Here is a 15098-nt window from a genome sequence, read left to right as displayed (position 1 = left end):
TTACTACAATTCAACTAGAACGAAATATATATTACCAAAACACCGATCGAAAATGTTCCACCGAATAATAGCGTTTGACCAACGTTGAACCGAGTATCACCATCGTGTAATTAAGCATTCAATTTGAAAATTTCTAAAATTGATCTTCGCCCCGACCTATCCCATAGATATCACAACCATCGGTTCATTTCACGAGTAATAATAAACTTTCGTAAACAACTTGGAAATTGATTTCGTTCTAGAATGAACCGTAAAGTAAACACATTCGGTTAAATTAGCCTCGCGATGGTTGGTAAACACTATTCACCTCGCTACCGACATCGTTCGCAACAAATCTACACGTCGCCGTTGCAATCTGTTGTTTCAGGCAAAGGACGCCATGAACGAGCTGGAGGGCATCGATCTCACGGATCCGGATCTGCACAAAGCGGCGACGAAAATCCAAGCGAGCTTCCGGGGTCACAAGGTGCGCCAGGAAGTGTCGGGGACTCCTGGCCACGAGGAGACCAAGAATTAAGGAGGATCAGGGAGAGAGACAGAGAGAGAGAGGGAGAGAGAGAGAGAGTAGCTGATTCTTCGAAATCGAATCGCCGATAGTATGCCAGAAATAACAAAAAAAAAAAAAATGAAAAAGGAATAAAAATACAAATAAAATAAGATACAAGTAAATCGAACGATCGAAACAATAGCAAAGAAATCGGGCATCGTGTTTTTCTTTTTTTTTTTGGTATTTTCGTTTGTCGTCGAGTCCGGTTCGTACGATCGCGATTATTTCACCTTCGATTCTCGCGATCCAACGACACTGTTATCGTCCAAATATCTTTGTGATTACTTAGAATCGTACGTTTCACCGAAGTCTCTGTAGAAGCTTGCGAATTCGGGCTTATCGACTTAGGATGACACCTCGACGAATGTTCACGCGACGCGAGAAGATCGTATTGTATGAAAAAAGAAAGAAAAAAAAGAAATGAAAGAAACTAACCGATTCTCCTTCGCGTAAATTCGAGATGACGATGCAAGTTTCCAGAAATACGAAGCGTCCGATGATTTTTCAATTCGAAATGCAATTCTCGTTGACCGTGTCGCATATAATTCGCGTATGCACCGAAACCGTATTCCAAGTGTACACTTATCAACATTTCCAAACCCGTGCATCGAAAGGTGGAGACCTTTAATCCTGGTGGTATCGACAGTTCCCGAGTTTGTTACGGCAAATTAGCATTCCATCGACGTAGTATCACCAACCGACCACGCGGATCGAACCAATCGGAAGAGCGAACCACCGAACGACGAGAACACCGATCGCTGTAATAAACGTCGCTGGCCGTTGCGCGTTAAAAGGGTAGTCCGGTATTAATTCGCAAAAAAGGGATCAGACCTATCGATTCCAAATTTCGTACACATATACGTGCGCGTTTCGAGCGCGTGCATAAATTTTTTCAAGCTTTCACGATCGTTCGTTCTCGAGTTACACGCTATCGCGTCGAAGGACGTGAAACGAGGAAGAAAAAAAAAAAAAGAATCGTTCGATGGGTGTACACGACAGTTTATGGTCTTCCGAACCAGAAACAATGAAACGGACGCTCGTTTCGCGCGATTCTGACTGTACCGTGAACCAGGATTTTGTTCGAAAATAATCAAAATCGTAGAATCGTCGCCCTTCCAAAGAAAAAAAAAAGAAAAAAAGTATGCTTTCTCGATAAAAAAAAATTTACTTCTCCTATTGTTCCGGTAACTATACGAGTTTCGAGGTACGAAGGTAATCCCAGTTCGCGCGATAGAGGGACGTGTACTTTACATGCGTGTAAATTTTCGAGTTAATCGTTCAACTGTTCGAAGTTTCAACGTACCGTGTGTTAATGCATATAGAGAGAGTTCGGTTCAGAGTCCCGTAACTTTGCCCGAATTTCTCCAAATTTCGTAATCCGTTCGTCGATACGTATTCTCTGTACCTGGAAACTTGGAGTAAACGGGGGAAAAAAAAAAGAAAAAAAAAAAAAAGAAGAAAAGGAAAATCGCCTTTTTCTCTCGAAGTTCTCTTACCAGAGCTCGTTAGATCGATCCGCAGTCGAGCGACAACTCGAAAAAGAGCTCCTCCGAATTCCTCCGAGCTACTCCGGGTAACGAGACGAAAATAAAAGAGCAAACGAGGCAGGAACAATTGACTCGAGAGTCTTTCGATATATTCTTAATAAAATGCACATTCTCTCGAGCAAACCGTGTGACTCGGTTCTACGAGACTCCTCGTGGAGTAAAGGGGGCCTTGGGCCCGACGATCAACCGTACGATAATTTACACAACGTTGTTACGACCGTTTCGAACCGATAATTGGGAAATCTGCGGCCATCTGGCAAACCGGGTGTGCAACTTGTCGTAAAGTAAATCGTTACGCCTATGGCCTCTGTAGCTACGAAGACAACAGCGTGTGAAATTAAACGATCGACGAAACTAACTAAAAAATTTCGTTGTACGAGGTTGCAATGTATTTTGTGCGTGCCGATAATAGAGCGTGTTTACCCTTGCATAATTTTCACTGTGCGAAACACCGTCGAGACTCGACGACCCGGCGACTCGGCCATTCGTATCGAACGTTCCCCTCGAACGATACATTCGCGAATGGGGGACACAGGACGAGGAATTGACAAGCTGGTTGAAATATTAAAGGTCCGCACGCGATCGTACGAGACGAGGAATCATGGATATTCTCGTCCGTTCGCGACAGAGAAACAGGGGAGGGGGTGAATCGATTCAGAGGAAGAGATACGGACGTAGCAGATCGTTGGTGATCGTTTGAAAATTAAAGTGTACCGCGTTTTTTCTTTTAACTCGTTTTCGAATATTCCCGCGCGAGTATTACCATCGAGTGACGCTGTCTACGCGAGGCCTCGCGAGGCCCCTGGGGTTCCCCCACTCCGCGACACTAACGCGCACGCGCAGTTGCTTCGACGACGTAGCACGCTGCGTAGCTAGGGGACGAGTGGAGGGGGAAACGCACGAGGGGCCCTTACGGTGGACAGCGCCGCCATCGGCGTTCGCTCGGACTACACGATCGACGGTTACTCGTTGATCTTATTGCGAAGATAAACACACGGTGTAAATCGATAAACGAAACGCAAAGTTGGTGCATGCATGTGTACACGAACCGGTAACGAGAACGATTAAAAAGGATTATGTCACCACCGAGCAAACTGTCCTCAAGGGAAATAGAAACAGCACGCCCCCTCCAGTATACGTGTTTAATCGATCGATGTATCGCCCCCGGAGTTGCATCGCTCTAACGTTAAGGACGTCCATTCCGCTGTGTTGATACGCGACTTATTTTTCAACGACGCGATAACAGATATTTTTATGCGTTAAATCACACACGTTACGGCGCACCATTATGGATACACGCGTTAACGCTTGCGACCCCGTAGACGCAATAATCGTGAGACGTTTCAACACCCTAGGACCGACACGCGATAACAAACGTTGGTATATTTTTGTTCTCATCTAGTCCCGTTGTTATTTTACTTTCTATCGGGTTTGATACGATCGAGATGGTCGGTCGACGGGAGAGTACACGTTGTTTTTAGCAGGCCTAAAAACGCTGCGCCGTTCTTTTTATCATCTATACACTTTTCCGCCATTTTGTCCTTTTGACCTAACATTTTCGTCCTTTCGCGACCTTCGTTGGTTCACTCGTTACGTTACCAAACTCGTGTGAAGAACGTATCAAAATTCTGCGCAAGTTTCACAACGTGAGATTGACGATTCGAAGAGAAACGTTTTATTTCATTTTTAACATTTTCATAATTAAATATTGTGAACTTTTAACGAATGCTGGACATAATACACTGCTCGAGATAATTAGGGAATCACTCGTTTGGATAATTTTATTGTTCATTAAGGCAGCGTTCCTCGAACTGTGTTTCATTAATTCGTAACGTACATTATTTACATCGTTATAATTTTCAACGTTATTTCTTTCGATCATCAGTATACTGGATGATATTCCTAATAAAGGAATAATCAAATATACGGAACATTTTATTTTAACGGGCTTTATAAAATCTTACCTTCTAACGACATCTGCGATTTAAGTGGCAATGTATTCGTGATATTTATAGAAAACTAACAAGATATTGTAATTCATTTTTTTTCCTTCAAAAATTGTAATTTGTATTTTTTTTTTTTTTTTTGGGTGTAACTTGTCTTACTTACGAAAAATGTTCCGTAACCAAAATAGATTTGGAAAACGCTGCATTAAGGTATATGATATTTAAAAAATTCCAACATACAGTACCTCTCTAACTGATCGAATTTTTCCCTCTATAACTGAACCAGAGTCATCCTTACTATTGATTATCTCGTTCACTTTTCATGTATTCCTTTCGCTATTAGAACGAGATAAAGAAAAGTTAATTCCTGGGGAATAATCGCTACCTTTTCCGGAAAATTGACAGAACTCGATTCACGATCAATTAACGAGGTGGTACTGTACTGTAAAGATCAAAGAACCATTAAAATATTAGTATCTCAATTATAAAGTATTTCTATTTTTTTCTATACAGATACGTGATTTCGTGAATCATTTAGAAATCTTGTTCCCTAATCGCTTTGACAAGTGTATTTAACTTGTTAGTTACAAAATAAATTTGTCACTGACCTTAAAATCTTGCAAACTGTCTGTACTAAAGAGAATTTTAACTGCATATCACAAAAATCAATATTTACAAAATTTCCAATTCCAGTTTAATGCTCAATTCTGTATTTTATTATTTCAGAAAATACAATATTAATTTTGTTGATCGAATATTTTCTCACAAGTGTAGGTACTCGATTCGCAAAATATTTCCTCGAAAGATAAAACATTTAAGTTTTTGTACAAAAGAGAGTGACTCACAGTGATTTTTGACAATCGTTATTTTTCTCTGCAAGAATTCAACCGTATACGTTTCTTTACCTCGCGTCACAGTTCAATGGTGAAATCAAGAATTCTTCGTGACACTATCGAGCGGTTTTATTATGCATGTATTTCTGTCCTCGAATTATTACATAATTTATGACAAGCCGGGTCTACCGCGATAGCATAAAATGTGCAGCAAGAGCTGTTATCGTTTTATCATTCTCTTTAACGACCTAACTCCTGACATTGGTTGTCGTTTGTTTTTCCTGTAAATAGTTTCAGTATGCGTCACCAATCTCCGTCACACGTTGTCACGTATGTATCTCGGTGTTCCCATTGAACGTGTAACGTTAAAATACAATTCCACCTCAAAAAGCAACGTGAACGACGTGCACGAATAAAATCTTTAAAAACGACGTGTTACGCAAAATTCTCGTACTGATTTTCGAGGCTGTGCGGTACGGGGCATATTCGCGCCGAACATTTTGTTGAAGAACTGTCGTGCTTTAAAAAATGATTTTAAAGACACAGAGTCGAATAGGATTTAGAATAAATTTATATATTGTACAGTATTCGCGTACTGAGGAACACATTGTACGGAAAATTAATTATCGTTTAATAAATATATCTCGTAGGCGCAGCTATTGCACTGTGAATAAATTGTTCGTTTCATTTTAGAGAATTGTATCTCTACGGTCTCTCTTCGTTGTGATCCGTAACTCCGTCTCTGATTTCTCGATTAACGCAGCGTTAACCGATCGTTATTTTATCGATGAAAATACACTTCTGTGCTTATTATCGAGCCTCTTGAAAATTAATGATCCCCGTGTTCATGTATTTTCTTCCGCCCGTTATCAAAGGAGACCGATAAAAATGAATAGGCAAATATCAATCACATTTTTCCAATTTTCTCGTGTGCGATGTGATCGTTCGCGCAAATTTTTTCTGACTGTCGTTCGTGCTTTTTTTTTTTTATTCCTATTTTCTTGCATTTCCACGTTACCTCATAGGTTACCACTTATTACTTATAGAAAGCTAATGTTGCTATCGTCGAAAATGTCTATGGAAAGTAAACTGGTCACCCGATACGAATAAATCCGAACGGATAACAAAACGAATAGAAATTAAATCGTAACGAGTAAAGAGAGAAAATTTTTGACGCGCTATATTAAAAGCCGATTCACACTGCGACACGTCGAGTCTCGGCAACGACACGCTAAAATTATATAGAAAAGACTCTAATACATTAAATCTATTTATAATATTATATTCCTGTTATAATAATATTTGTATGCTACACAAATTAAGAGGCTCCTGTATGAAATATTATTATAATCCATATTGACACTATATACATATATTAATATTATTAATATTGTATTTATATTATATATATATATTATATGTGTATAATAATATTAATATTATCAAATATATTTATGATTTCCGTCAACGACACGATACAACAGCTGCTCTTTATTACTGCCGCTTTGTGAGGATCGGCTTAATATTTTGACAAAGAAATTAGTTATACGTTTTCAGACATATTGGTGCATAATACATGAGATTTAAATAGCTATTATTATTAGAAGTCTATCGATCGAGAACGAAAGATATAAAATTGAAATCGTACATAATGTAATATTCCATACCAAGGGAGAATTATATTTCCAAGTGTTTAACTTGGAAGTAAATCGACAAACGGAATATGCAATTTTATTCGCTGTAAGCAAAATTGTTGTTCAAGAAGTGCGTACTACTAATGTATAATTAAAGATATTTAGATATATTGGAGCTTCTGTAGTTGCAACGATGTCTTTTGAAATTAATGGAGAAGGTATTGTAATTAATTATAGGCATTTTCTTCGGTACGTGACACACAGATATCACACAGATATAGATTAGTAACACACAAGATGTTGCGATAAATTATATTCTAAGGATGTAACAAACAATTGTAACGTTTAAATGAGCAGTATCATGTACCTAATCTGTTTGTTTAAAATAAATACCCATTAAGTGTACAAAAACGATTCCGATTTATGCTGTCAAGTATCAGAAATACACCTTTAATTGAATTGATTGCTCCGAACCCGTCATTTCTTAGTTTTTTGAACGAACTATTCGTTCAAGTAACTTATACAAATATAAATTATATAACCTATCTATAATATAAATTTGGTTCCTCTATAAAAGTAGAAAATTAACTGGTTTAAAATGGCGCGTAATATTTATATTTAAATACCCCTTGATTTATTTGAACGCTCTCCACTAGATGTCGCACCAGTAGCGTTGAGATCGACAATGTTTTCTTTACTCGTGCTTTAGAGCTAGTAATAAGTTATTGCGAATTGTTATAATCGTTATTTTACAATCTGAATCTGGATATTTTTGACATATAACAGTTCTATTTTGGATTGTAGTACAATTTAATCACTTATGGGAAAAAGATACTATTGTGCTTACTGTGACAGATCCTTTAAGGATGACACGGAAGCTAGAAAAAAACACCTTTCGAGTTTACAACATGCAAAAAATCGTGCAGACCATTACAACATGTATAAAGGTGATTATTTAATAATTTTACACTTCTAAAATGTTCAAAAACGCTACGATATTAAATAAGTTACGAACATAACCACAAAATTATCATGTTTGTTTCGGTATTGATCGTGTAAACAGAACACAGTACAATTTATTAATATTGTAGATCCGGAAATTATATTAAAGGAAGAATGTGCGAAAACGCCGTGTAAACGTTTTTTAACTATCGGTGACTGTGCATTTGGTCTTGGATGCAGATTTTCCCATTATTCGCCTCCTATGATATGGGAGCTACAACGTCTTGGTAATCATAACTATTTCTAAAGTAGAAATAGATTGTACCTTATAGTTAAATCAACTTTATTTACAGTTAATATGAAAAACCAATCAAGATTACATTTTACGCCTGAAAATGGCTGGCCGAATCCTGACGATATTATCAAAGAATATTTTGAAAGTACTGTAAATCTAAACAATACGGACGAACTTAATTATCCCACGTGGTATAAGTCATCAGAAATACAAGACGCAATGTTACCACCATCGTTATGGCCTATTACTCCGGAAAGCTTAGCGAACACCTCGACTTTCAAAGAATGGGGTTAACGCACATAGAATTATTACTTCTGTGAAATTTAATAGCAGTTTTGAAACCTTGGTACTGATTAGAAGTAAAGTAATACTTAAGATGTAAATAAACCGAAATGTACAAACCTTCCTAAAATAAACGATTGAAAAATCCAGTAATAAGTTAACCTTTATCCAATACAAAAATAATTTTCATGTTTTAATACAAAATTTGTCGCCGAAATAACAAGATTTGAAATATTATACAAGGAGTAATTTTTTTGTTCCCTGATTATATCGACGCACCATCTTACGAGGTAACGATGAATCAGACTCGGTGTCGCTCGGTTCTCGTCGGTAACTTTCGTGACTACCATCTGTCCTCCGTCATCCCCTCCACCAATCACCGGTCGGAAAGGCGAGCACACAATGAACCCCTGCACACCGTCATACAGTAGCGAAGCACCCGTTGCCACGATAGTTTGGCGTTTTAGCGTCGTGTTCGGCGCGCCGCCGTGTCGTTTCGATTTGAAAAAGAATTCAGTGTCCGTGGAGAGTTGAATACGGTGATTGCGATTATGAGATTGACTCGATCGCGTGACTTGTGTGAATTTTCGCTGGTGTGCCACTCAGGAGACATCGGAAGTGTTTGAAACCGTTCAGTGCGTCGGCACGGCGGGACGCCGGCCCTCGATCCGCCGACTGGATTTTCGATCGCCGCTTCGGATCATCTCGATCGTACCGGTGAGTTTTAACAAAAACGTTTCGTTTCTTAACGTACAAGTTCGATTGTCGTTTGATCCGTGATTCCGTTGCCTCATAAAAAACGCGACAAAAAAGTGAGTCGAACCGAGCAGATCCGTGATTTACTCGAGGGGAAAAACTTTGGACATTTCGATGATCGTGGGACATGATTTTTTTGATACGCAGTGCAAAAACATAGCAAATACGATAATGTAGTATCCGGAAAGTGCACGAGGATATGCAAAGTACTGCGCAGTGAATTCCTCGACACCTGTGGAGCGGGAGGAAAGAAATTTCGATTTGTAGAGACGTGAGATTGTATATGTATGTAAACAAATAATTCGTGTGGCTTTTAACGGTGACGCGTGAATTTGACCTGACAGGTATGAAATGTCATTCAAATACAAAATCGTTCTACAGTTACTGCTACGACGTGTCTTCACGGTTACAGGGGGTGATTTAAATACAATAGATTGTCTTCGATTGGTTTGCGCAAGAGACAACATTATCGTCGGTAACGATACAGTATCGGGTTACTCGAAATAGATTTCGTTTATCGTGCTTTTTTAAACACGAAATACGTGCTTCGAAACGAATAGCTACGTGCATAAAGAGATCGTTTCCCGTCATATGAAAAGGGGACCTGCTTTAATCCTGTAAACGTGTGCCATGCGAGTCTATACGGATATACGTTTCGCATTACCACTGACGGCTAAGAGAGTTATTTAACGATAAAATTATGACATATCGACGTGTCACTACATAATTGCCAATTGTGGAGTAATTTTAGTAACTTTCGATTGCATTATTATTGGAATTGCATTTACCGATGGATAGCCAGATTTAGTGTTGTCATTATAGCAATATAATGGGACACGCGATAATATTTCACGATGATTATGCGCCATGTTTCTTCGCGTAAGCGTTGTTAAAAGTTGATATTCACGAGTCGTAACAAGGAAAATCGGTTCGTACATGCGCGTGATGATACCCTTTGATAATATATGCATTATCGAGAATGCAATAACACGCGGAATCGATTTTACAGCAACATTATTCTCCTCTTACTTACATTCGATTCACCGTGGACGTGCATTTCTATAACGTGACAGTATGCATTCTTTAAATATTACTTACACTTTCTTTTCCGGCAAACTTTCAGTATCCATCGTTCGCAATAAATTGCAACTTAATCGCGAACCGATGCGGTGAAACAATTTTTTCGTTAAAAGTGACAAATCAATAAACGCGTTAATAAACACGCATTCCTAAAGCAGATAAACGTCGATAAGCATATTTTTCAAGTAACTGCATCAAGTATACAAAATCGATCCAAGTATAAAGTAACTCGTTCCAATTAATAGAAACGATATTATTCTTCCGTGCTGATATTATCCAAGTGTAATGTGGTCATTAACCTTATTACGATCGTCGTACCGATTCAGCTATCGCACTTATAAAATCATTTATCAATTTCTGATGCAGAAATAGCGGCGTTCACAGTTAACGATTAAAATTTTTCCTCGGGAAATTTGTACGTCTTTAGCGATGGCTGTAAAAAGATTTTATCTGGAGTTGATTATATAAACGATAACCACGAATAGGAAGCTTATTTAAATTCGTACGATACGAAGAAAGTACTTGAATGTGAACGGTGAATCGTAGATATTACATCACTGATATCGTTTCCGTATAGTGGCGCACGAAGTGTTGTTGCAAAAAGGTTAAATGTAGTGTGACGACTCGATGGCAACGACCTGCTGCCATAGACGAGCCTACGTGCAGTCGCGTCACGATTCTTTCCCGGAGGTCGTGACCTTGCCAATATGGGGAATAATCGTGCGTTCGACTGTACAGGACGATCGTCCCCTGTGAGTCAGTTTCCCGATCGATTTCACGCGTGTACGTGCACTCTCGGACCGTCCATTGTCGCGTTCTGCACGCTGTACAATGGACTTGCGTATTTTCGAGCATCTGCGCAGCCCTCTCTCGAACAATGCGACCCAGAGTGCGCGAAACCGGTCGATTTTCGATCGTGCTTTTCGTAGACCTGTGTGTCACGTTATCGGACAGATGACTGGACAGTTGCGATCAACGGTTTTGATAGTATTCTTCTCGTCTAGGAGTCTCGATACAGAAAGTTTGTAGAGTAATAATTTCAAAAAATCGTTGTTTTCAACTGCACTTTCGATTTTTACGTTTCGATTCAAGGAGGGGGAACATGGTCGATATAAATTTTGAAACAATTATTTTCTACGGAAGAACACGTTTTGGGAATTACCTTTTACAATTTGTTTTTCTTTTTCTTTTTCTAATATAATTATATCCATCGTTCGTGAAACTTAAAAGAAATGTATCAAATCAATTTTAAAGAATATTAAAATGCACTTACAACGTTTCAATTATCATTTTTCCATCTTCTGAAATAAAGAAATGTTAGATCGTATTTTCTAACTCAGATGAAGAACCTAGATGGCGCAGCTCGAAAACTATAGTTACCTTCGCGAAAAATTGATACTAAAATTATTTCAAATTGATGACTGTAAAATATATAATTCGTTATTTCAACTGTAATTTTTCATAGTTTTTATTTGGGTCCAAATTGATTAGCAGATTAATTTTGGATATTATTTGCTAAATTGCAGTAATTAGATTAGTTAAGTACGTGAGCTTTTAAACTTTTACTTCTCTTCAATGTTATTTTAATGTGACTGCTAAAAATAAATGTTTCTTTTGTTATTCTTGAAAACAATGAGAAAATAACTGTGGAATGTAGAAAGGTGCAATTGAAAAAACATTTTTCAATTGTGAATTACAATTTGTAAGACTCTTCTTCTGGAAAAGGAAACTGCATACGTATTGCATATTTTTTCTCATTCAATTATTAATCTTATAGATGCATTCTGCAATAAATACGGTATATTTTCACGAGACTAATCAACTGTATTTTGCAAAAATTAATTATACAATTCAAATCTCAATAATAAGGAATAAAGTGCTTAGAAATCCTTTATTTGTAAATATCTGATTGTAAAACTCGTCTTAATTGTGTCGTAGTATACTACGGTGTCGTAACATTAACCTTCTACATTTTCAAATCTTTTGTAGAACAGTCTCACGCATTCTAAATTATCATTAATTACATTTTATGTTACATTTTATGTAACATGTAAATCGTGAAAATGAATAAGGTTGAAATAGAACGATTTAAAATCTAAATTAATTTTACACTCTATCCTACAATTATTAAATTAATTATGGTAATTAATCAGCTGGGAAAATTGTGAAAAATTCAATACGCGACTCTGATCAATTTACCAATTAACCAAGAATAATTTCAAATAGGTAAAGAAACCAGTTTCTAATACAATGACTTCGAGTTAGAACCAATGGCTCGCAATTATATTAAACACCCACTTAACTGCGATTTAAGAAAATACCGAAAGATCTACGATACAATCGCACCTGTACATGAAAGAAAAATGTTCATGGATGTACATGGGACATTGGAATAAAAAAAATGTTCGTTTAAATAGAAAAAAAACAAAAAAACAAAATCAGTCCGAACAACAATCTTTTCCCTATCTCTGGATCGCACTAGCTGCGTTTGAAGACGAGCCGGGAGTAAAACGATCTCAAATCGAAACTAATTTCTCGCGTGACGTAGACTGAACAATTCGTTCCCCTTTGTCGTGGTCGGGTATCTAATCGACAAGTAATCTTCACAAGGACAATTCTCGGTAGACTTTTACATCGGATTGATAAAGCGTTAACGCGTCACTGTTTTCGTATCCTGTGACAACCAACGAAGTTTCGCAGATTCGCATCGTCTCGGATCTTTCGTACGTACGATGAGCACGAGAGCAGCTAAAAACGAGCCACCCAGCAATTTAACATCATTTATTTCTATTGCCTTTATGCGGGTCTATTGCGTCACGCGATTTCTCCGCCCTTTATCGCGCTGCAGTTACAACGAGCATGCGCGCGAGCGAACGAACGTCTTGCAATTTTTACGAGACGCCAATCGCGAAGCAATTTTCGAAATTGCCAAACATTGAGATCGATGGACACTCGAATCGTTTAGAGCTGCTCGCGTTACTTTGCTCGACGATGTTGATAGTGCGTCATTGTTTTATGCAATCCGATACGAGACCGAGCAATGGTCATCGCGATTGATAAAAGTATCGTTCATAGAAATATTTGTGTAACTTGGTAAATTCGATAAGGCACGGATGTTGTTTTTCAGTCGTGGCAGTTTAACTCATTGCCATCGATATCGTGACACAAGTAACATTACTTGATTCGAAAGTGTTTGCAGTGCACTTTAACTGGAAGCAGTTTTTCATTCGTTCAATTTTTTTTTTTTTTATATTTGTATACGTGACGAGGACAGATACAGAGGGAGAATTTCGAGAAAGTGACAAATACGAGGTTCCTAGTGCATTAAACGTCGCGACGATCGTAACTCGTCATTTGGCACGAAGAACTTACGAGTCACTCTCGTCATTCGGCACGAGGAACTTACGAGTCACACTCGTTATTGTACAACAAGATGTTATGCTTTTTGTACGGCGTTATTATTATTTTTCTTTTTTTGTAGCTCTGCTGTACAGTACATTGTTATGATTAATTATACGGCGTTGCTGGATGAGTTATCTAATACACTTTTGATCAGGTTTCTTGTAACACTTGAAGGACGTGCTAACGATGTATAGTCATATATAATGAGACCACTTGAGAAGCAGCGAAAGCGAGTAAGAGCCAATGAGTGCGCATAATTCCAGAAGTGGTGGGGATTACTACGCGACAACTTGAAGGACAGTACCGTATTTATTCAAAACAAATCCACAGTGATTGAATTCCATATAAGATATATACATACACATACATACATATGTATACATAATTAGAAAACAGTCCTTTATCACATGGTTTACTTATAACAAACATTTTCATCAAATGTACGCCAATCAACATTAGCAGTTAAAATTTCCCTAAAATCGTCTTCTGGATAATCTAACAAATTTCATAATACTAAACAAGTTATTTTCTTTTTATACGATTAACTTGACATTTTTATTCCAAATAGACAACACACCATTGTTGACAATCTTTTCTCCAAGTTCAACATTATTGAGAACATTATATAACATACATGTGTATATATTACCTTAGAATTTCTCAACCCTAACATGACCCGATGCAGGAAATTCAATGCTTTCATTGCAACGGTTGTAACACACCGCTCGATACAATTAAATATGTAAAATATCTAAAATATTATAAATCGTATCGAGTAATTTTTTGATTCATCAGTAATAGGTTTACGAAATATTTATACGCACAATGGAAGTAAATTTTGAAATGTTTGAGTAAAGAAACGTGCCAAAGGTATTTAATTATTTTCAGCCCTGTATTAAGCGAGATTTTCAATCGACGATGTGTTCTTCGACGACTGTAGTATAAAGTATTTTCATAAGTAAATTTTCATTTTGGTGACTGAAACGGATCCACCCGATACAAAAAATTCAATACTTTCATTGCAACGGTTGTGATACACCGCTCGATACAATTAAATATGTAAAATATCTAAAATATTATAAATCGTATCGAGTAATTTTTTGATTCATCAGTAATAGGTTTACGAAATATTTATACGCACAATGGAAGTAAATTTTGAAATGTTTGAGTAAAGAAACGTGCCAAAGGTATTTAATTATTTTCAGCCCTGTATTAAGCGAGATTTTCAATCGACAATGTGTTCAATTGGTGATTATAACATAAAGTATTTTCGTAGGTAAATTTTCATTTTGGTAATACGAAACGTTGAAAGTGAAATTATGGAAGAAACACAACGGAGGATTGGCCGTAAAAAGTGAAATGACATCCGTTCAGATATTTCAGAAACTCGAACCGGAGCTGGAAGTTGCCAGCCTGGGAACGATACAAGCGTCGCGTTCCGGAAGAGCTAATAGAATTTGCAGACGGCTTTGTTTTCCTTTTCCGCATTTAAATAGACGAGCGTGGAATTTCGCAATCTCTGTTACGCGTGAAGTAATGTACAAGAAATTCTTTCGATCGAATGGATTACATAGGTCGTCTCTTGGTGACGATTTTAGAGATGTTGGTAGGGACTTAGCAAGCTTGTGCAAGAAACGATTACAGATCGACGTCTATCGCGAAGTTAACGACCTTTGGTTCTCACCGTACGTTAATATAGCGCAGTGAATCTCGTAGGGGACATTTAACTCCTGTTCGCGATAAGACGTGGCTTCCCCAGCGATCAGGAATTAAAGATACGAATCTTACTCGTATCGTTACTCGTTCGCGACAAATAATTATCTACGTGCAATTC

The 15098-nt window shown here is 37.6% G+C and overlaps 3 protein-coding genes and 1 long non-coding RNA gene across 4 annotated transcripts in view; 3 read left to right on the top strand and 1 right to left on the bottom strand.

Moving 5' to 3' along the window:
* Igl (IQ calmodulin-binding domain containing protein igloo) overlaps positions 1–6682 on the top strand; it is a 188760-nt gene extending 182078 nt beyond the window's left edge. The window contains exon 4 of the mRNA XM_076320591.1: positions 368–6682. Within this exon, the coding sequence (XP_076176706.1) occupies positions 368–517 (150 nt within the window). The 3' untranslated portion in view covers positions 518–6682. The remainder of the gene's footprint in view (positions 1–367) is intronic.
* The window catches only part of LOC143151467 (uncharacterized), a 199068-nt gene that overhangs the window by 157458 nt on the left and 26512 nt on the right, over positions 1–15098 (bottom strand). The gene's annotated exons all lie outside the window — the stretch shown is intronic.
* LOC143151295 (zinc finger matrin-type protein 5) lies at positions 7194–8176 on the top strand. Its single transcript, XM_076320294.1, has 3 exons — positions 7194–7454; positions 7599–7736; positions 7803–8176. Exons 1-3 carry the CDS (start codon positions 7328–7330, stop codon positions 8036–8038), a joined length of 501 nt encoding a protein of 166 aa, XP_076176409.1. The 5' UTR covers positions 7194–7327; the 3' UTR covers positions 8039–8176.
* LOC143151465 (uncharacterized) overlaps positions 8466–15098 on the top strand; it is a 143436-nt gene continuing 136803 nt past the window's right edge. Inside the window, exon 1 of the mRNA XM_076320589.1 lies at positions 8466–8743. The gene's annotated coding sequence lies outside the window, so the exon portion shown is untranslated. The remainder of the gene's footprint in view (positions 8744–15098) is intronic.

The sequence above is a fragment of the Ptiloglossa arizonensis genome, chromosome 9, assembly GCF_051014685.1.
Source record: "Ptiloglossa arizonensis isolate GNS036 chromosome 9, iyPtiAriz1_principal, whole genome shotgun sequence".
In the NCBI taxonomy this organism is placed as follows: domain Eukaryota; kingdom Metazoa; phylum Arthropoda; class Insecta; order Hymenoptera; family Colletidae; genus Ptiloglossa; species Ptiloglossa arizonensis.
The sequence above is the reverse complement of the archived record's forward strand: the minus strand, read 5'-3'. Positions and strand labels throughout refer to the sequence as shown.

Bases quoted from the DNA above. Each gene is read 5' to 3' on its own strand.
- LOC143151295 (XM_076320294.1), top strand. From the start codon at position 7,328: ATGGGAAAAAGATACTATTGTGCTTACTGTGACAGATCCTTTAAGGAT. The intron at 7,455-7,598 runs GTGATTATTTAA...TTAATATTGTAG, and splicing joins CCATTACAACATGTATAAAG to ATCCGGAAATTATATTAAAG. The intron at 7,737-7,802 runs GTAATCATAACT...CTTTATTTACAG, and splicing joins ATGGGAGCTACAACGTCTTG to TTAATATGAAAAACCAATCA.